Here is a 23,373-nt window from a genome sequence, read left to right on the forward strand (position 1 = left end):
GGGTATCTATGGGGGATATCTGGGAGTATCTATGGGGGATATCTAGGGGTATCTATGAGGGATATCTAGGGGTATCTATGGGGGATATCTAGGGGTATCTATGGGGGATATCTAGGGGTATCTATGGGGGATATCTAGGGGTATCTATGGGGGATATCTAGGGGTATCTATGGGGGATATCTAGGGGTATCTATGGGGGATATCGATGGGTATCTATGGGGGATATCTAGGGGTATCTATGGGGGATATCTAGGGGTATCTATGGGGGATATCTAGGGGTATCTATAGGGGATATCTAGGGGTATCTATGGTGGATATCTGGGAGTATCTATGGGGGATATCTAGGGGTATCTATGAGGGATATCTAGGGGTATCTATGGGGGATATCTAGGGGTATCTATGAGGGATATCTAGGGGTATCTATGGGGGATATCTAGGGGTATCTATGAGGGATATCTAGGGGTATCTATGGGGGATATCTAGGGGTATCTATAAGGGATATCTAGGGGTATCTATGGGGGATATCTAGGGGTATCTATGAGGGATATCTAGGGGTATCTATGGGGGATATCTAGGGGTATCTATGAGGGATATCTAGGGGTATCTATGGGGGATATCGAGGGGTATCTATGAGGGATATCTAGGGGTATCTATGAGGGATATCTAGGGGTATCTATGGGGGATATCTAGGCATATCTATGGGGGATATCTAGGGGTATCTATGGGGGATATCTAGGGGTATCTATGGGGGATATCTAGGGGTATCTATGAGGGATATCTAGGGGTATCTATGGGGGATATCTAGGGGTATCTATGGGGGATATCTAGGGGTATCTATGGGGGATATCAAGGGGTATCTATGGGGATATCTAGGGGTATCTATGGGGATATCTAGGGGTATCTATGGGGGATATCGAGGGGTATCTATGAGGGATATCGAGGGGTATCTATGGGGGATATCGAGGGGTATCTATGAGGGATATCGAGGGGTATCTATGGGGGATATCTCGGGGTATCTATGGGGGATATCTAGGGGTATCTATGGGGGATATCTAGGGGTATCTATGGGGGATATCTAGGGGTATCTATGAGGACATACTTACTCGACTAAATACTTTTCACATTTGACTTTGTCGTCTACATTTCCACTTTCAAAAGATAAATGAAAATACTTCATCCTTTTGTAAGGATTCACAATGATCAGACCTGATATTATAGCACTGGTCCTGTGAACAGTGCACATAACTCTCTGGGTGAATCATTTTTGGATATTTAAACATGTTTCCAGATTGTCACAGAATTTTAAACACACTTTGAGCCATAAGGACACAATATTTTGCACCTCTGAAGATATAATTATGCAGTTATATATGATATTGCTTCGCCAACCTTGTGATAAAGATTTAGGGTTAATGGTATAAAAATGAGGGCCGAAAGTCGAGGGCCTAAAAAATGAGGGCCTAAGGCTATAGCCTTCTTAGCCAATGGGTTAATCCGGCCCTGGCTGAATGGCCTCCTTCTATGCTGTACCAGTCATTCTATGGTCTCCAGATCAGGGTCAGAGTTCAGGGTCTGTAATGCGATAGCTTCTGGTGCATCATCTGTTTCATTTCCTGTCGCCTTTTGTGGGCTCCCGCTGTGCGATATCTGACAAAAGACAAGAAATGTGCTTTAAATAAAGAGTTTATGCTTCAAGAATAAACAGTGGACTGGAAGTAATGGATAAAGAGGAAGTTGAATAGAGGAGTAATTTTACAGAATGGAGAACAGAACAGAACATGGCCCACACATCACTGGCTCAGTGTTACTGAGATAATTTCAACAATTAAAGGTTCAGTCATTGGAAGAAGTAGACCTGATTAAAACGATAAACTAACTCCAGTTACTGAGAGAAGATATTGTGGAAGATTTTTCCCACTATGAATATATGAATGTAAAATAAGTTTATACTTTTGAGGTTAAAGGTCATGGCCATAGTGTGACCACATTTCTAAGAGGTTCTCCCTGTGGTTGACTGACCTCACCAGTAAAGTTACCTCGTTGAACTTATAACTCTGCTTCTGACACAACAATGGTCTCCTCCTGAAGCTACTGATCCTGTCTCTTTTGTTACCTCCCTGAGCTGTGATCTGCTGTGACGTTTATCAGAATCATTCATTTTCACAAAATCAGTCATACTGTTCAATTTATTGTCATTTTTAATCTTACTTTTCAAATAATATTGGTTTCTGGCAACATGGAAGTCATTAACTTCCAATATCAAAGAGGAATATGTTTGATAGTAAATTAAATAAACATAGAAACATGAACATAGAAAATAGGTGCAGGAGTAGGCCATTCAGCCCTTCGAGCCTGCACCGCCATTCAATAAGATCATGGCTGATCATTCCCTCAGTACCCCTTTCCTGCTTTCTCTCCATACCCCTTGATCCCTTTAGCCATAAGGGCCATATCTAACTTCCTCTTGAATATATCCAATGAACTGGTCTCAATGAGTCTCTGCGGCAGGGAATCCCACAGGTTAACAACTCTCTGAGTGAAGAAGTTCCTCCTCATCTCAGTCCTAAATGGCCTACCCCTTATCCTAAGACGGTGTCCCCTGGTTCTGGACTTCCCCAACATCGGAAACATTCTTCCTGCATCTAACCTGTCCAGTCCTGTCAGAATTTTATATGTTTCTATGAGATCCCCTCTCATCCTTCTAAACTCCAATGTATAAAGGCCCAGTTGATCCAGTCTCTCCTCATTTGTCAGTCCTGCCATCCCAGGAATCAGTCTGGTGAACTTTCGCTGCACTGCCTCAATAGCAAGAACATCCTTCCTCAGATTAGGAGACCAAAACTGAACACAATATTCCAGGTGAGGCCTCACCAAGGCCCTGTACAACTGCAGTAAGACCTCCCTGCTCCTATACTCAAATCCCCTAGCTATGAAGGCCAACATACCATTTGCCTTCTTCACCGCCTGCTGTACCTGTATGCCAATTTTCAATGACTGATGAACCATGACACCCAGGTCTCATTGCACCTCCCCTTTTCCTAGTCTGTCCCCATTCAGATAATATTCTGTCTTCGCGTTTTTGCCCCCAAAGTGGATAACCTCACATTTATCCACATTATACTGCATCTGCCATGCATTTGCCCACTCACCTGACCTGTCCAAGTCACCCTGCAGCCTCTTAGCGTCCTCCTCACAGCTCACACTGCCACCCAGCTTAGTGTCATGTGCAAACTTGGAGACATTACACTCAATTCCTTCATCCAAATCATTGATGTATATTGGAAAGAGCTGGGGTCCCAGCACTGAGCCCTGCAGTACTCCACTAGTCACTGCCTGCCATTCTGAAAAGGACCCGTTTATCCCGACTCTCTGCTTCCTGTCTGCCAACCAGTTCTCTATCCACGTCAGTATATTACCCCCAATACCATGTGCTTTGATTTTGCACACCAATCTCTTGTGTGGGACCTTGTCAAAAGCCTTTTGAAAGTCCAAATACACCACATCCACTGGTTCTCCCTTGTCAACTCTACTAGTTATATCCTCAAAAAATTCCAGAAGATTTGTCAAGCATGATTTCCCTTTCATAAATCCATGCTGACTTGGGCGGATCCGGTCACTGCTTTCCAAATGCACGACTATTTCATCCTTAATAACTGATTCCAACATTTTCCCCACTACTGATGTCAGGCTAACCGATCTATAATTACCCGCTTTCTCTCTCCCTCCCTTTTTAAAAAGTGGTGTTACATTAGTTACCCTCCAGTCCATAGGAACTGATCCAGAGTCGATAGACTGTTGGAAAATGATCTCCAATGTATCCACTATTTCTAGGGCCACTTCCTTAAGTACTCTGGGATGCAGACTATCAGGCCCTGGGGATTTATCGGCCTTCAATCCCATCAATTTCCCTAACACAATTTCCCGCCTAATAAGGATTTCCTTCAGTTCCTCCTTCTCACTAGACCCTCGGTCCCCTAGTATTTCCGGAAGGTTATTTGTGTCTTCCTTAGTGAAGACAGAACCGATTTGTTGACTTGGTCTGCCATTTCTTTGTTCCCCATTATAAATTCACCTGATTATGACTGCAAGGGACCTACATTTGTCTTCACTAATCTTTTTCTCTTCACATATCTACAGAAGCTTTTGCAGTCAGTTTTTATGTTCTCGGCAAGCTTCTTCTCACATTCTATTTTCCCACTCCTAATTAAATCCTTTGTTCTCCTCTGCTGAATTCTAAATTTCTCCCAGTCCTCAGGTTTGTTGCTTTTCCTGGCCAATTTATATACCTCTTCCTTGGATTGAACATTATCATTAATTTCTCTTGTTAGCCACGGTTGAGCAACCGTCCTCTTTTTATTTTTACTCCAGACAGGGATGTACAATTGCTGGAGTTCATCCATGTGATCTTTAAATGTTTGCCACTGACTATCCACCGTATCATTTGCCAGTCTATTCTAGCCAATTCACGCCTCAAACCATCGAAGTTACCTTTCCTTAAGTTCAGGACCTTAGTTTCTGAATTAACTTTGTCACTCTCCATCTTAATAAAGAATTCTACCATATTATGGTCACTTTTCCCCAAGGGGCCTCGCACAACAAGATTGCTAATTAGTCCTTTCTCATTACACATCACCCAGTCTGGGATGGCCATCTCCCTCGTTGGTTCCTCGAGATATTGGTCTAGAGAACCATCCCTAATACACTCCAGGAAATCCTCCTCCACCGCATTGCTACCAGTTTGGTTAGCTCAATCAATATGTAGATTAAAGTCGCCCATGATAACTGCTGTACCTTTATTGCACACATCCCTAATTTCTTGTTTGATGCTGTCCCCAACCTCACTACTACTGTTTGGTGGTCTGCACACAACTCCCACTAGCATTTTCTGACCTTTGGTATTCCGTAGCTCCACCCATACCGATTCCACATCTTCCAAGCTAATGTCCTTCCTTACAATTGCATTAATTTCCTCTTTAACCAGCAACGCCACCCCGCCTCCTTTTCCTTTCTGTCTGTCCTTCTTAAATGTTGACTACCCCTGGATGTTGAGTTCCCAGCCTTGGTCACCCTGGAGCCATGTCTCCGTGATGCCAATGACATCATTACCGTTAACTACTATCTGCGCAGTTAATTCGTCCACCTTATTCCGAATACTCCTCGCATTGAGGCACAGAGCCTTCAGGCTTGTCTTTTTAACACACTTTGCCCCTTTAGAATTTTGGTGTCATGTGGCCCTTTTTGCTTTTTGCCTTAGGTTTCCCTGCCCTCCACTTTTACAATTCTCCTTTCTATCTTTTGCTTCTGCCCCCATTCTAGTTCCCTCTGTCTCCCTACATAGGTTCCCATCCCCCTGCCATATTAGTTTAACTCCTCCCCAACAGCACTAGCAAACACTCCCCCTGGGACATTGGTTCCGGTCTTGCCCAGGTGCAGACCGTCCGGTTTGTACTGGTCCCACCTCCCCCAGAACTGGTTCCAATGTCCCAGGAATTTGAATCCCTCCCTTGTGCACCACTCCTCAAGCCACGTATTCATCTGAGCTATCCTGCGATTCCTACTCTGACTAGCACGTGATTAGTTATCCTGAGATTACTACTTTTGAGGTCCTACTTTCTAATTTAGCTCCGAGCTCCCTAATTCGTCTCGTAGGATCTCATCCCGTTTTTTACCTATATTCTTGGTACCTATATGCCCCATGACAATAATTTGAATTCTAGAATATTGGACTCAATGTGAGCAATCTCCTTTGATTTTCCATTTTAATTTTATTCACTGATAATCAGGTACAGCTCTCAGAGATCTCTCTGACATTCCAGGCTGGAGCTCACACACACACACAGAGGTTGGGGTGAATAGTATAGATTAAATTTAGGGGAGGCTAGATAAGTACACGAGGGAGAAAGGAATAGAAGGAGGTGTCGATTGGGTGGGTGGTGGCTCGTGTGGAGCATAAACCCCGACATGGACCAGCTGGGCCGAATGGCCTGTTTCTCTCTGTGAATTCTATGTAAACATCCTGAACAATACAGGTTACCTCACATCCTTCATGTAAGTTCAAACCTTCCACTAGTTACCACATTGCTGTGCCTCTCACCCCAACAGTTCCCATTCTATAATTCCTCGCACACAGCCCTGAAACACTCCTTCCTCGAACACTACCCCAACTGGGCTCTCCCAAACAGAAACTTTCCTTTTGAATGGACTGAGATTTGACCGTTAGTAAATCAGGTGAACCAAACCTGCCACAGAGGAAGTGGTTTACAGAGCGACAAATTCATTTCTATGCCCCAACACTCCTGCAGCTCTCTGGCGCCACCAGGCCACAGCAACAGGAATAACAGCAACGTTAAAATGATCAAACTCATTGCCAAACAAGCATTTGTATTTTGAGTTCATCTTAATTTTTACAGGTCGTGCTTTAACTGTTCAACTATTGGTTCCTGATAACTTTCAAGTTACTAATTTCCAAGAGGAATACTTGTGACAGTAGATGAAAAATAGTCAAAGATTGGGCCCCTAGTTTGAGCATTGTCCAATCATTGTCCAGCTATGGCCCTCCGAGATCTCCCTGATTCCTTCCTCAGAGCCTGGTGGAAAGTGGCAGCAGGGAAGTTAGTGCTGTTTGAATCAGGAAAAACATTCAAAGCTGTAAGAATTTAGCGAATTTGGAACAATTGCTTTCTTTAAATGTGCCAATCAATGATTCTTTAAATTCAGTACAATGTACAATATTTAAATAACATTTAAAAATACAGTTTGTGACATAATATCTGTTCAAAGAACATCAGTTTATCCGTGTCAAGTGACAGCTCGGCACTAATTCCTGATTTACTGGAAAGCTTAAAGAAATTCTTACTCTGTTCATCCTCTTCAAGCAGGAAATGAGTCCGACAGCAATGCCCAGTTTAACCAACAAGTAGCCCGAAACTGTGACCATCCAAATGGTCGGAAGTGGTCTCACTCTCACTGTGAAGGACAAAGTTAGAGTTTCAGTTTCACTCTCCATCTCGTTGAATATTTAAATACTCCTGTCAGTCATTCTATAAAAGATGTGGAAAGTGAAAACATTCAGCTTTAAACACTGGGAGCCAGAGGGCCAAATATTTCCACCAAGACCAAGTCCACGTCTTCTTTTTGTCCCATTTTATGTGTCTGGATTTGACTATTTTCATCAGATTATTGTGGGTGCAATAGCTTTAAATTAAAGTGAGCAGCTCTGAGGGAAAAGGGAGCGAATTAACGGGCATCAACTGGATGTAGACGTTAACCATCAAGGTGTCAGACAGACCCAGATCTGGAACTGGCATCACTAAAAAACACCCACGGTGACAAGGTGCAATTTTGTTGGAACTGTTCATATCTACCAGTCCGATCATGCGTGTTTTTAAAGTTCCGTGTGTTCTTGCAATGTTTATCTATGGAAGTAAAGTTCCCTCGACACTGTCCCATCAAACACTCCCAGGGCAGCTACAGCACGGGGTTAGATGCAGAGTAAAGCTCCCTCTACACTGTCCCATCAAACACTCCCAGGGCAATTACAACACGGGTTAGATACAGAGTAAAGCTCCCTCTACACTGTCCCATCAAACACTCCAAGGGCAAGTACAATACGGGTTAGATACAGAGTAAAGCTCCCTCTACACTGTCCCAGCAAACACTCCCAGGGCAGGTACAGCACGGGTTAGATACAGAGTAAAGCTCCCTCTGCACTGTCCCATCAAACACTCCAAGGGCAAGTACAACACGGGTTAGATACAGAGTAAAGCTCCTTCTACACTGTCATAAGAACATAAGAACATAAGAATTAGGAACAGGAGTAGGCCATCTAGCCCCTCGAGCCTGCTCCACCATTCAACAAGATCATGGCTGATCTGGCCATGGACTCAGCTCCACTTACCCGCCCGCTCCCCGTAACCCTTAATTCCCTTATTGGTTAAAAATCTATCTATCTGTGACTTGAATACATTCAATGAGCTAGGCTCAACTGCTCCTTGGGCAGAGAATTCCACAGATTCACAACCCTCTGGGAGAAGAAATTCCTTCTCAACTCGGTTTTAAATTGGCTCCCCCGTATTTTGAGGCTGTGCCCCCTAGTTCTAGTCTCCCCGACCAGTGGAAACAACCTCTCTGCCTCTATCTTGTCTATCCCTTTCATTATTTTAAATGTTTCTGAAAGATCACCCCTCATCCTTCTGAACTCCAACGAGTAAAGACCCAATCTACTCAATCTATCATCATAAGGTAAGCCCCTCATCTCCGGAATCAGCCTCGTGAATCGTCTCTGTACCCTCTCCAAAGCCAGTATATCCTTCCTTAAGTAAGGTGACCAAAACTGCATGCAGTACTCCAGGTGCGGCCTCACCAATACCCTGTACAGTTGCAGCAGAACCTCCCTGCTTTTGTACTCCATCCCTCTCGCAATGAAGGCCAACATTCCATTCGCCTTCCTGATTACCTGTTGCACCTGCAAACTAACTTTTTGGGATTCATGCACAAGGATCCCCAGGTCCCTCTGCATCGCAGCATGTTGTAATTTCTCCCCATTCAAATAATATTCCCTTTTCCTGTTTTTTTTGCCAAGGTGGATGACCTCACATTTTCCGACATTGTATTCCATCTGCCAAACCTTAGCCCATTCGCTTAACCTATCTAAATCTCTTTGCAGCCTCTCTGTGTCCTCTACACAACCCGCTTTCCCACTAATCTTTGTGTCATCTTCAAATTTTGTCACACTACACTCTGTCCCCTCTTCCAGGTCATCTATGTATATTGTAAACAGTTGTGGTCCCAGCACCGATCCCTGTGGCACACCACTAACCACCGATTTCCAACCTGAAAAGGACCCATTTATCCCGACTCTCTGCTTTCTGTCAGCCAGCCAATTCTCTATCCATGCTAATACATTTCCTCTGACTCCACGTACCTTTATCTTCTGCAGTAACCTTTTGTGTGGCACCTTATCGAATGCCTTTTGGAAATCTAAATACACCACATCCATCGGTACACCTCTATCCACCATGCTCGTTATATCCTCAAAGAATTCCAGTAAATTAGTTGAACATGATTTCCCCTTTGCATGTTGCATCTGCTTGATTGCACTAGTCCTATCTAGATGTCCCGCTATTTCTTCCTTAATGATAGCTTCAAGCATTTTCCCACTACAGGTGCTAAACTAACCGGCCTATAGTTACCTGCCTTTTGTCTGCCCCCTTTTGTAAACAGAGGCGTTACATTCGCTGCTTTCCATTTTCCAAGAGTAAAGCGATAAATACCAATGCATTGGCCCGCATCCAGAGATGTGCGCTCGCGTTGTCCGCATACAACTACGCCATCCGCCACAGGCCAGGCACAGAAAACTGCGCCGAGCAGCAGTCGGTGAGAGGCGGGAGCAGCGTGGTGAGGCCTATAAAGGCCCAGCGGGTGTTCCACAGGCAGTCGGTGAGAGGCGGGAGTCGAGGTGAGGCCTATAAAGGCCCAGCGGGTGTTCCACAGGCAGTCGGTGAGAGGCGGGAGCAGCGTGGTGAGGCCTATAAAGGCCCAGCGGGTGTTCCACAGGCAGTCGGTGAGAGGCGGGAGCAGCGTGGTGAGGCCTATAAAGGCCCAGCGGGTGTTCCACAGGCAGTCGGTGGGAGTCGAGGTGAGGCCTATAAAGGCCCAGCGGGTGTTCCACAGGCAGTCGGTGGGAGTCGAGGTGAGGCCTATAAAGGCAGGGCTTGTGCACCTCCAGCCGGGAGGATTTAAACTAATATGGCAGGGGGATGGGAACCAATGCAGGGAGACAGAGGGAAACAAAAAGGAGCCAAAAGCAAAAGACAGAAAGGAGATGAGGAAAAGTGTAGGGCAGAGAAACCCAAGGCAAAGAACAAAAAGGGCCACTGTACAGCAAAATTCTAAAAGGACAAAGGGTGTTAATAAAACAAGCCTGAAGGCTTTGTGTCTTAATGCAAGGAGTATCCGCAATAAGGTGGATGAATTAATTGTGCAAATAGATGTTAACAAATATGATGTGATTGGGATTACGGAGACGTGGCTCCAGGATGATCAGGGCTGGGAACTCAACATTCAGGGGTATTCAACATTCAGGAAGGATAGAATAAAAGGAAAAGGAGGTGGGGTAGCATTGCTGGTTAAAGAGGAGATTAATGCAATAGTTAGGAAAGACATTAGCTTGGATGATGTGGAATCTATATGGGTAGAGCTGCAGAACACCAAAGGGCAAAAAACGTTAGTAGGAGTTGTGTACAGACCTCCAAACAGTAATAGGGATGTTGGGGAGGGCATCAAACAGGAAATTAGGGGTGCATGCAATAAAGGTGTAGCAGTTATAATGGGTGACTTTAATATGCACATAGATTGGGCTAGCCAAACTGGAAGCAATACGGTGGAGGAGGATTTCCTGGAGTGCATAAGGGATGGTTTTCTAGACCAATATGTTGAGGAACCAACTAGGGGGGAGGCCATCTTAGACTGGGTGTTGTGTAATGAGAGAGGATTAATTAGCAATCTCATTGTGCGAGGCCCCTTGGGGAAGAGTGACCATAATATGGTGGAATTCTGCATTAGGATGGAGAATGAAACAGTAAATTCAGAGACCATGGTCCAGAACTTAAAGAAGGGTAACTTTGAAGGTATGAGGCGAGAATTGGCTAGGATAGATTGGCGAATGATACTTAGGGGGTTGACTGTGGATGGGCAATGGCAGACATTTAGAGACCGCATGGATGAAGTACAACAATTGTACATTCCTGTCTGGCGTAAAAATAAAAAGGGGAAGGTGGCTCAACCGTGGCTATCTAGGGAAATCAGGGATAGTATTAAAGCCAAGGAAGTGGCATACAAATTGGCCAGAAATAGCAGCGAACCTGGGGACTGGGAGAAATTTAGAACTCAGCAGAGGAGGACAAAGGGTTTGATTAGGACAGGGAAAATGGAGTACGAGAAGAAGCTTGCAGGGAACATTAAGGCGGATTGCAAAAGTTTCTATAGGTATGTAAAGAGAAAAAGGTTGGTGAAGACAAACGTAGGTCCCCTGCAGTCAGAATCAGGGGAAGTCATAACGGGGAACAAAGAAATGGCGGATCAATTGAACAAGTACTTTGGTTCGGTATTCACTAAGGAGGATACAAACAACCTTCCGGATATAAAAGGGGTCAGAGGGTCTAGTAAGGAAGAGGAACTGAGGGAAATCTTTATTAGTCGGGAAATTGTGTTGGGGAAATTGATGGGATTGAAGGCAGATAAATCCCCAGGGCCTGATGGCCTGCATCCTAGAGTACTTAAGGAGGTGGCCTTGGAAATAGCGGATGCATTGACAGTCATTTTCCAACATTCCATTGACTCTGGATCAGTTCCTATGGAGTGGAGGGTAGCCAATGTAACCCCACTTTTTAAAAAAGGAGGGAGAGAGAAAACAGGGAATTATAGACCGGTCAGCCTGACCTCAGTAGTGGGTAAAATGATGGAATCAATTATTAAGGATGTCATAGCAGTGCATCTGGAAAATGGTGACATGATAGGTCCAAGTCAGCATGGATTTGTGAAAGGGAAATCATGCTTGACAAATCTTCTGGAATTTTTTGAGGATGTTTCCAGTAAAGTGGACAAAGGAGAACCAGTTGATGTGGTATATTTGGACTTTCAGAAGGCTTTCGACAAGGTCCCACACAAGAGATTAATGTGCAAAGTTAAAGCACATGGGATTGGGGGTAGTGTGCTGACGTGGATTGAGAACTGGTTGTCAGACAGGAAGCAAAGAGTAGGAGTAAACGGGTACTTTTCAGAATGGCAGGCAGTGACTAGTGGAGTGCCGCAAGGTTCTGTGCTGGGGCCCCAGCTGTTTACATTGTACATTAATGATTTAGACGAGGGGATTAAATGCAGTATCTCCAAATTTGCGGATGATACTAAGTTGGGTGGCAGTGTGAGCTGCGAGGAGGATGCTATTAGGCTGCAGAGTGACTTGGATAGGTTAGGTGAGTGGGCAAATGCATGGCAGATGAAGTATAATGTGGATAAATGTGAGGTTATCCACTTTGGTGGTAAAAACAGAGAGGCAGACTATTATCTGAATGGTGACAGATTAGGAAAAGGGAAGGTGCAACGAGACCTGGGTGTCATGGTACATCAGTCATTGAAGGTTGGCATGCAGGTACAGCAGGCGGTTAAGAAAGCAAATGGCATGTTGGCCTTCATAGCGAGGGGATTTGAATACAGGGGCAGGGAGGTGTTGCTACAGTTGTACAGGGCCTTGGTGAGGCCACACCTGGAGTATTGTGTACAGTTTTGGTCTCCTAACTTGAGGAAGGACATTCTTGCTATTGAGGGAGTGCAGCGAAGGTTCACCAGACTGATTCCCGGGATGGCGGGACTGACCTATCAAGAAAGATTGGATCAATTGGGCTTGTATTCACTGGAGTTCAGAAGAATGAGAGGGGACCTCATAGAAACGTTTAAAATTCTGACGGGTTTAGACAGGTTAGATGCAGAAAGAATGTTCCCAATGTTGGGGAAGTCCAGAACCAGGGGTCACAGTCTGAGGATAAGGGGTAAGCCATTTAGGACCGAGATGAGGAGAAACTTCTTCACCCAGAGAGTGGTGAACCTGTGGAATTCTCTACCACAGAAAGTAGTTGAGGCCAATTCACTAAATATATTCAAAAGGGAGTTAGATGAAGTCCTTACTACTCGGGGGATCAAGGGTTATGGCGAGAAAGCAGGAAGGGGGTACTGAAGTTTCATGTTCAGCCATGAACTCATTGAATGGCGGTGCAGGCTAGAAGGGCTGAATGGCCTGCTCCTGCACCTATTTTCTATGTTTCTATGTTTCTAAAAAGCAGAAAAGAAGTAGAAAGGAATCAAAAGGTGACATCACAGCCAAAGGGGTAAGTGATTGGCTGGTGATTGGTGAGTAGTTTTTCTTTTTCTTTTTTATTTCAGGAAGTAACCTGTAACAGTGTTGTCACCAATTTAAGTGTATCTAAGGGTTAATTCATGGCAGGAGAGCTCGGTCACGTGATATGCTCCTCCTGTACCATGTGGGAACTCAGGGATATTTCCAGTGTCCCTGACGACTACATCTACGGGAAGTGTATCCACCTCCAGCTCCTGACAGACCGTGTTGCGGAGTTGGAGCTGAGGGTGGATTCACTCTGGAGCATCCACGATGCTGAGAATGACGTGAGTAGCACGTGCAGCGAGTTGGTCTTACCGCAGGTGAAGGGTCCACAGCCAGATAGGGAATGGAAGACCAGCAGGAAGAGTAGTGCAAGGAAGGTAGTGCAGGCGTCCCCTGCGGTCATCCCCCTGCAAAACAGATACACTGCTTTGAGTACTGTTGAGGGGGATGACTCATCAGGGGAGGGCAGCAGCAGCCAAGTTCATGGCACCGTGGCTGGCTCTGCTGCACAGGAGGGCAGGAAAAAGAGTGGGAGAGCAATAGTGATAGGGGATTCAATTGTAAGGGGAATAGATAGGTGTTTCTGCGGCCGCAACCGAGACTCCAGGATGGTATGTTGCCTTCCTGTTGCAAGGGTCAAGGATGTCTCGGAGCGGGTGCAGGACATTCTAAAAAGGGAGGGAGAACAGCCAGTTGTCGTGGTGCACATTGGTACCAATGACATAGGAAAAAAAAGGGATGAGGTCCTACGAAACGAATTTAAGGAGCTAGGAGCTAAATTAAAAAGTAGAACCTCAAAAGTAGTAATCTCGGGATTGCTACCAGTGCCACGTGCTAGTCAGAGTACGAATCGCAGGATAGCACAGATGAATACGTGGCTTGAGCAGTGGTACAGCAGGGAGGGATTCAAATTCCTGGGGCATTGGAACCGGTTCTGGGGGAGGTGGGACCAGTACAAACCGGACGGTCTGCACCTGGGCAGGACCGGAACCAATGTCCTAGGGGGAGTGTTTGCTAGTGCTGTTGGGGAGGAGTTAAACTAATATGGCAGGGGGATGGGAACCAATGCAGGGAGACAGAGGGAAACAAAAAGGAGACAAAAGCAAAAGACAGAAAGGAGATGAGGAAAAGTGGAGGGCAGAGAAACCCAAGGCAAAAAGGGCCACTGTACAGCAAAATTCTAAAAGGACAAAGGGTGTTAAAAAAACAAGCCTGAAGGCTTTGTGTCTTAATGCAAGGAGTATCCGTAATAAGGTGGATGAATTAACTGTGCAAATAGATGTTAACAAATATGATGTGATTGGGATTACAGAGACGTGGCTCCAGGATGTTCAGGGCTGGGAACTCAACATCCAGGGGTATTCAACATTCAGGAAGATAGAATAAAAGGAAAAGCAGGTGGGGTAGCATTGCTGGTTAAAGAGGAGATTAATGCAATAGTTAGGAAGGACATTAGCTTGGATGATGTGGAATCTATATGGGTAGAGCTGCAGAATACCAAAGGGCAAAAAACATTAGTGGGAGTTGTGTACAGACCTCCAAACAGTAGTAGTGATGTTGGGGAGGGCATCAAACAGGAAATTAGGGGTGCATACAATAAAGGTGCAGCAATTATAATAGGTGACTTTAATATGCACATAGATTGGGCTAACCAAACTGGAAGCAATACGGTGGAGGAGGATTTCCTGGAGTGAAGGGATAGTTTTCTAGACCAATATGTCGAGGAACCAACTAGGGGGGAGGCCATCTTAGACTGGGTGTTGTGTAATGAGAGAGGATTAATTAGCAATCTCGTTGTGCGAGGCCCCTTGGTGACCATAATATGGTGGAATTCGGCATTAGGATGGAGAATGAAACAGTTAATTCAGAGACTATGGTCCAGAACTTAAAGAAGGCTAACTTTGAAGGTATGAGGCGTGAATTGGCTAGGATAGATTGGTGAATGATACTTAAGGGGTTGACTGTGGATGGGCAATGGCAGACATTTAGAGACTGCATGGATGAACTACAACAATTTTACATTCCTGTCTGGCGTAAAAATAAAAAAGGGAAGGTGGCTCAACCGTGGCTATCAAGGGAAATCAGGGATAGTATTAAAGCCAAGGAAGTGGCATACAAATTGGCCAGAAATAGCAGCGAACCCGGGGACTGGGAGAAATTTAGAACTCAGCAGAGGAGGACAAAGGGTTTGATTAGGGCAGGGAAAATGGAATACGAGAAGAAGCTTGCAAGAAACATTAAAACGATTGCAAAAGTTTCTATAGATATGTAAAGAGAAAAAGGTTAGTAAAGACAAACGTAGGTCCCCTGCAGTCAGAATCAGGGGAAGTCATAACGGGGAACAAAGAAATGGCAGACCAATTGAACAAGTACTTTGGTTCGGTATTCACTAAGGAGGACACAAACAACCTTCCGGATATAAAAGGGGTCAGAGGGTCTAGTAAGGAGGAGGAACTGAGGGAAATCCTTATTAGTCGGGAAATTGTGTTGGGGAAATTGATGGGATTGAAGGCTGATAAATCCCCAGGGCCTGATGGACTGCATCCCAGAGTACTTAAGGAGGTGGCCTTGGAAATAGCAGATGCACTGACAGTCATTTTCCAACATTCCATTGACTCTGGATCAGTTCCTGTAGAGTGGAGGGTAGCCAATGTAACCCCACTTTTTAAAAAAGGAGGGAGAGAGAAAGCAGGGAATTATAGACCGGTCAGCCTGACCTCAGTAGTGGGTAAAATGACGGAATCAATTATTAAGGATGTCATAGCAGCACATTTGGAAAGAGGTGACATGATAGGTCCAAGTCAGCATGGATTTGTGAAAGGGAAATCATGCTTGACAAATCTTCTGGAATTTTTTGAGGATGTTTCCAGTAGAGTGGACAAGGGAGAACCAGTTGATGTGGTATATTTGGACTTTCAGAAGGCTTTCGACAAGGTCCCACACAAGAGATTAATGTGCAAAGTTAAAGCACATGGGATTGGGGGTAGTGTGCTGACATGGATTGAGAACTGGTTGGCAGACAGGAAGCAAAGAGTGGGAGTAAATGGGTACTTTTCAGAATGGCTGGCAGTGACTAGTGGGGTATCGCAAGGTTCTGTGCTGGGGCCCCAGCTGTTTACACTGTACATTAATGATTTAGACGAGGGGATTAAATGTAGTATCTCCAAATTTGCAGACGACACGAAGTTGGGTGGCAGTGTGAGCTGCGAGGAGGATACTATGAGTCTGCAGAGTGACTTGGATAGGTTAGGTGAGTGGGCAAATGCATGGCAGATGAAGTATAATGTGGATAAATGTGAGGTGATCCACTTTGGTGGTAAAAACAGAGAGACAGACTATTATCTGAATGGTGACAGATTAGGAAAAGGGGAGGTGCAACGAGACCTGGGTGTCATGGTACATCAGTCATTGAAGGTTGGCATGCAGGTACAGCAGGCGGTTAAGAAAGCAAATGGCATGTTGGCCTTCATAGTGAGGGGCTTTGAGTGCAGGGGCAGGGAGGTGTTGCTACAGTTGTACAGGGCCTTGGTGAGGCCACACCTGGAGTATTGTGTACAGTTTTGGTCTCCTAACTTGAGGAAGGACATTCTTGCTGTTGAGGGAGTGCAGCGAAGGTTCACCAGACTGATTCCCGGGATGGCGGGACTGACCTATCAAGAAAGACTGGATCAACTGGGCTTATATTCACTGGAGTTCAGAAGAATGAGAGGGGACCTCATCGAAACGTTTAAAATTCTGATGGGTTTAGACAGGTTAGATGCAGGAAGAATGTTCCCAATGTTGGGGAAGTCCAGAACCAGGGGACACAGTCTAAGGATAAGGGGTAAGCCATTTAGGACTGAGATGAGGAGAAACTTCTTCACGCAGAGAGTGGAGAACCTGTGGAATTCTCTACCACAGAAAGTTGTTGAGGCCAATTCACTAAATATATTCAAAAAGGAGTTAGATGAAATCCTTACTACTCGGGGGATCAAGGGGTATGGCGAGAAAGCAGGAATGGGGTACTGAAGTTGCATGTTCAGCCATGAACTCATTGAATGGCGGTGCAGGCTAGAAGGGCCGAATGGCCTACTCCTGCACCTATTTTCTATGTTTCTATGTTTCTCAGTAGGCTGCCATTGCCCACCACGGGGGTGAAAATGGTGCAGCCCACAGATCTAGCCATGGTTATGGAAACATTTGAGAGTGAGCAATCACCTGTCACTGCCCGACAGATCAAAACCTGTTCAAACCAGGACCCGTTATTATCTCTAGTCAAAAGCTGTGCGCTTTACGGGAGCTGGTCCAGTGTCCCAGTGGAAATGCAGGAAGAGATAAAGCCATTCCAGCAGCGCAAAGATGAAATGTCTATACAGGCAGACTGCCTTCTGTGGGGCAATCGAGTAGTGGTCCCCAAGAAGCGCAGAGACACTTTCATCAATGACCTCCACTGTACCCACCCAGGCATCAGAATGATGAAAGCAATAGCCAGATCCCATGTGTGGTGGCCCGGTATCAATATGGACTTAGAGTCCTGCGTTCACAGATGTAATACATGCTCGCAGTTAAGCAATGTACCCAGAGAGGCGCAGCTCAGTTTATACTCTTGGCCCTCCAAACCGTGGTCTAGGCTACACATCGACTATGCAGGCCCGTTCTTGGGTAAAATGTTCCTTGTGGTTGTTGACGCATACTCCAAGTGGATTGAATGTGAGATAATGTTGACTAGCACATCCGCTGCCACTACTGAAACCCTGTGGGCCATGTTTGCCACTCACGGCTTACCTGATGTCCTGGTGAGCGACAACGGGCCATGTTTTACCAGTGCTGAGTTCAAAGAATTCATGACCCGTAACGGGATCAAACATGTCACATCTGTCCCGTTTAAACCAGCGTCCAATGGTCAGGCAGAGAGAGCAGTGCAAAACATCAAGCAGGGCTTGAAGAGGGTAACTGAAGGCTCACTGCAGACTCGTCTATCCCGAGTCCTGCTTAGCTACCGCACGAGACCCCACTCACTCACTGGGATCCCACCTGCTGAAATGCTCATGAAAAGAGCACCTAAGACAAGGCTCTCGTTAGTTCACCCTGATTGACATGAACAGGTGGAGAGCAGGCGGCTTCAACAAAGTGCACACCATGATAGCGCAAATGTGTCAGGCGAGATTGAAATCAATTATGCTGTATTTGTATTAAATTATGGACAAAGTCCCAAGTGGCTTCCTGGCACTGTCGTGGCCAAAGAGGGGATCAGGGTGTTTCGGGTCAAACTTTCAAATGGACTCATTCACCGGAAACACTTGGACCAAATCAAACTCAGATTCACGGACTATCCTGAGCAACCCACCTTGGACCCTACCTTTTTTGATCCTCCAACATACACACCAGTGGCAACCGGCACCGCGTTGGCCACGAAGCAGAACCCATCATCCACAGCAGCCCAGCAAGGCCAGCTGCACAGCAGCCCAGCGAGGGCCCAACACACCAGGCAGACCAGCAAGGCCAGCTGCACAGCAGCCCAGCAGGGTCCAACACACCAGGCAGCTCAGCAAGGCCAGCTGTACAGCAGCCCAGCGAGGGCCCAACAAATGATTCAGCAACACCAGCTTTCACACCGAGATGATCAACCAGGGCAAGAAAGGCCCCAGATCGACTCACATTGTAAATAGTTACACTATTGACTTTGCGGGGGGGTGTTGTTCTATATGTGGACTTGTAATTAAGCTGTACAGCCACCAGAGGGCTCATCCTCTGGTGTCCTAAGTGATCCCACAATCCCTTGGGAGCACAGGTATTTAAGGAGGCTTCACAGGTTGGAGAGGCACTCTGGAGACCTGCAATAAAAGACTAAGGTCACACTTTACTTTGAGCTCACAGTGTTCAGTCTGACTCTTTCTCCATACACAATATCCTCAACACACGGGCAGTGACCCCGTGCATGATGTCACCGAGACGCAGCATGTAGATTAGGAAAAGGAAGGAACATTATATTCGGAAACAACCAGCTGCCTTTTTCAACCTCATCTATGTTTTTGCTTTTCCACAGGTATCTAGTCTGTCTATGTACCAGGGCAGAGAAAAACTCCAGAACTTTAGATGGGCTTTCTTACCCTCCAGAGGGTGGGCAGCACATTCTGGACCTTTTCATGGCATCGCCCTGTGACCAAATATCCCCAACACTCCAGGTTCATGCTGGACCCCTGCAAACTCTCCTCCTCCACCACATACTGTACCACCTCTTCAGACCTCCCTTCCCACAGCCTCCACTGTTGGCCATGATAACCACTGCTGAAACCCTCATCCTTGCCTTTGTTACCTCGACACTTCACTATTCCAAAGCACTCTTGGCTGGCCTCTCACATTCTACCCTACGTAAACTAGAGATAATCCTAAACTCGACTGCCCGTGTCCTAACTCGCACCAAGTCCCACTCACCCATCACCCGCTGTGCTCGCTGACCTACATTGGCTCCCAGTTAAGCAACACCTCGATTTCAAAATTGTCATCCTTGTTTTCAAATCCCTCCATGGCCTCGCCCCTCCCTATCTCTGTAATCTCCTCCAGCCCCTCACCCCCTGCCCCCCCATCCCCCGAGATGTCTGCGCTCCTCTATTTCTGCCCCCTTGAACAGCCCTGATTAGAATCGCTCCACCATTGGTGGCCATGCCTTCTGTTGTCCAGACCCCAAGCTCTGGAACTCCCTGCCTAAACCTCCCCGCCTCTCTAGCTCTCTTTCCTCCTTCAAAACACTTTTTAAAACATACCTCTGACCAAGCTTTTGGTCACCTGCCGTGATTTCTACTTATGCAGCTCGGTGTCAAATATTTGTCTCATAATATTCCTATGAAGCACCTTGGGATGTTTCACTACGTTAAAGGCGCTCTATAAATACAAGTTGTTGTGTTATTGTTGTTGTGCAATGAGTTAATGGAATGTTTTGACCAAAATCTAGGCAGCCTGTGGCTCCTCTGCTCCCTCCTCTCTCCCATCTTACACACTGCTTAGTGATCCGAGGAGGAAGACATTCACTAATCGCCCAAGGGTTGCTATGGGAACTGTGCTTACACTTTGCCTCCTTTTACAATCTGACCTTCCAACACAGGCTGTCAGCACTTCACTGCAAGTTTAATGGGGCATCAAGGTGGGAAAATGTACAGCTCTCTGACAACTGTTCACCCACTTTGCAAATACACAGAAACACTGGACACCCGAGCACACTGCCAACACAAGATATCTGCACACTGCGTGTTCACAGACTCACAAACGGTGGATGTTAGGCTCGGTCTAGGGTGGCACTGTCTCTGCTCACAATACCAGAAAATGTCTCTTCTCTATCTGCTAACAGAAGGCAGCACAGGTGAAGAGATTTGTACCTGAGGGGGACCTCCCAACCAGTGCTCACTGACTGAGAGTAAACTCAGCAATTCCACACTCCCAGTGTAAATGTTTCTGACAGTGAAATGGGGAAGAAGTTGTTTACTTTTCATACCAACGTTAATCCCCGGGAATGTCCCTGCCCACAATCTGCCTGTGGAGTTCCCAAATTAGCTCATTTACATACATTATAAGGAGGGCCAGTGGATTTGCAGCCTTGAGTTTCCTGCTTTTGATCTCACAATGCACAAGCCCGAGCAGACTGTCGAACTCATCTGGCAGAACGTCTCATCACCAGAGCTTACCACAAGCACCAAGGTGTAGCTTGGTTGGTGGTGAGGAGGGCCCTACCCGTCAGATCCTTCATACACAGCCGGGGTTTCAGAGACACGGCCCTCTGCCCCAGAGTTGGCTGTGGTGCGGACGAGACAGTCATCCATCTCCTTCGGGATTGCCCCTTTGCAAGGCAGGTCTGGATGGAGATGCAGTGGTTGCTGTCGAGGTTCATCCCAAGCAGCTCCGTAACACAGGACTCTGTGCTCTACGGGCTGTTCCCAGGGGGACACACCGAGACAGACATCATCAGCTGCTGGAGGGCCATCAACTCAGTGAAAGACGCACTTTGGTCTTCCCGAAACTTGCTGGTCTTCCAGAGCAAGGAGATGTCCACGTCTGCGTGTTGCAGACTGGCACAACCCAAGATCCAGGAGTACGTGCTGAGGGTCACACTAACAATTGGTGCAGTCGCCGCAAAGGCACGGTGGGGAAGGGCCACAGTTTAAAGCCCTTCCACCACGGTAAACCCAGGGGCTGGAATCAGTATAAAACTCCCCTCGGGCTGTACTTGTAAACTTGTTGTATACATACAGCACCATGATCTGAAAACACCTGTGTAGTGCCATGTATAATGCAAGTTCTGTTTAGTAATGTATGTTGCAAAGAAATGTTACTGTACCCTCACCCATTCCGTGTACCGTATAGTGTCACTAGTAAAGTAATTTGATGACTGTATTACAATGTATCCTGGATTGTACTGAAATGTACCTCGAAATGTAAAGCAAGCAAATGTATTGAACTGAACTGCCGTCAGCATCCAAATGTATTGTATGGAATTACTGACCACATCCAAATGTACTGAACTGGCTCCAATGTATTGTGCACATTTTTATATCAATAAAGTACATTTTGAAATTTAAAAAAAAGGAGGGATCATCATCATAGGCAGTCCCTTTTGGGAGCTGAGTGCTTTGAAGTGTTGCTGCTCAGTGGCACTCTCTGTGGATTGGCCATTCATGTGCTAATTGACTAATTGCAGAAACTCATCTTTCCAGTTTGGCTGGGTCTGGTCTTTTTGCTCGGGACAAGCACCAATTGTAGAAATCTGCACGTCGAACGACCAACGGTCAGCCAAGGTGCCGGACTGGCACCACGAAAGATTGAAGGCTTCGGCCAAAACACAAGCTGAAAGGAGGAATCTGCAAATGGATGGTGGCCAACCGAGCGGTGAACCAGGGCGTCCGAAACACCATCCGAGTGAGGGTGAAGAAAGTGGAAGGACAGACAACGATGCACCGGGACCTCTTCGTGAAGAAAGTCCTGCTTGGAACCTGTGGCATGAAAGTCGCTGATATCTTCACCTTGCAGGACATCCCGAAGAGAGGTTACTTTGATGTGACCTTCAGAAACGTCACCTAATGCCTGAAGTTCCTGAGGGGATTGAAGGAGGTGAGTGAACCACTGCGGTCAATGCTGACTTGGGAACCACTGTTCATCCTCCCGTCGCAGAGAAGACACACTATCACAGTGCAGATGTACAACCCCCACATCCCGGTCATTGATGTGCTGACATTCCTCGCCAGGTATGTCGATGGGGCAGGAAGCAGCATCGACCTGAAAGACCTCCACGGGATTTGGACCAGCAAGCACCAGATCCAGGTCACCATGAAAGTGGACGCCAGCGGAACCATCCTGCACCCTCCCTCCAGCTTCACCATCGAAGGAAGTCGGGGCTACATGGTGTACGCCGGACAACCCAACGTGTGCCGGACCTGCGGGAAGGCAGGCCACGTGGTGGCAAGCTGCACAACTGTCATCTGCTGCAACTGCAAGAAGGAAGGCCACCAAACAAAGGACTGTAAGGAGACCAAGTGCTGCAACCTTTGTGGTCAGGCTGGAGATCTGTACAAGGCCTGCCCCAAGCACAATGTCAGCTCTGCGCAGGCGGCAAAGAACATGGTGAACCGTGAGGAGAAAGCTGAGGAACACAACACCCCAGAGGAGACCGACACCGCCCTCCCTCCCAACACACCGTGCGAACAAACCACTGCCCTAGTCGACACTGACCGAGAGGAGGAAGGGCAGTCTGCCACAGCAAGCCGCCAGACACTAGCACCCAGCAGTGAAACTCCCCCCGAGACACCGAGTCCATGGAAGAGGAGGGAGCAGGAGCAGAAGGAAAACACGAATGGCAGCTCGTCAAGATGAAGAAGAAGGTGGCCCACAAGTCAAGGGAAAAGAGGCCTCCTGCAGAAACGAGAGGCAAAAGACAGCTACTGTCCACGACGGACAGCAGTGGCTGCAGCTCACCCGATGACGAAGGGCGAGGCAAAAGCCCCCACTACCACCAGCAGAAGGGGCAAAACAGCAATGTGACCAGCGCAGTCCAGCTCCGGGACCCTGGGAGCAGTGATGTCACCAATGCCCCCCGCTCCGGATCTCTGGGAGCGACGAAGTGACAGATACCCCCCGCTCCGGATCTCTGGGAGCGATGAAGTGACAGGTACACCCCCGCTCCGGATCTCTGGGAGCGATGAAGTGACAGATACACCCCCGCTCCGGATCTCTGGGAGCGACGAAGTGACAGATGCCCCCCCGCTCCGGATCTCTGGGAGCGACGACACCACAGGGGATGCACACAAGGAACAACCAACACCAGGCAAGGGCAGCCCAGTTAACATGGAGGACCCCCGTCCATACTGATGGTGTCCTCTGGTCAAACCATCCCCAAGGCAGAGGACAACCCATATCTCAGCCAAGGTGCAGTAGAAAAGTTTAAAGTTAACCTATGTATACGGGAACAGGCCACAGGGCCAAAGGACTGCGTGTTTGAAATGTAATGTTTGGAT

The 23,373-nt window shown here is 46.8% G+C and overlaps 1 protein-coding gene across 3 annotated transcripts in view; it reads right to left on the reverse strand.

The window, feature by feature from the left end:
* Window positions 1-532: 532 nt before the first annotated feature.
* LOC139273410 (uncharacterized) overlaps window positions 533-23,373 on the reverse strand; it is a 56,453-nt gene continuing 33,612 nt past the window's right edge. For 2 of the 3 annotated variants that reach the window (XM_070890338.1, XM_070890383.1), the window contains 2 exons: window positions 6,857-6,966; window positions 535-1,647 (listed from right to left, as the gene is read on the reverse strand). In XM_070890338.1, coding sequence (XP_070746439.1) covers window positions 1,534-1,647; window positions 6,857-6,966 — 224 coding nt within the window. In that variant the 3' untranslated portion in view covers window positions 535-1,533. Of the gene's footprint in view, window positions 1,648-6,856; window positions 6,967-23,373 lie in introns of all 3 variants that reach the window. The other variant, XM_070890458.1, reaches the window with a different exon arrangement.

The sequence above is a fragment of the Pristiophorus japonicus genome, chromosome 1 (genome assembly GCF_044704955.1).
Source record: "Pristiophorus japonicus isolate sPriJap1 chromosome 1, sPriJap1.hap1, whole genome shotgun sequence".
NCBI classification, from domain to species: Eukaryota; Metazoa; Chordata; class Chondrichthyes; family Pristiophoridae; genus Pristiophorus; species Pristiophorus japonicus.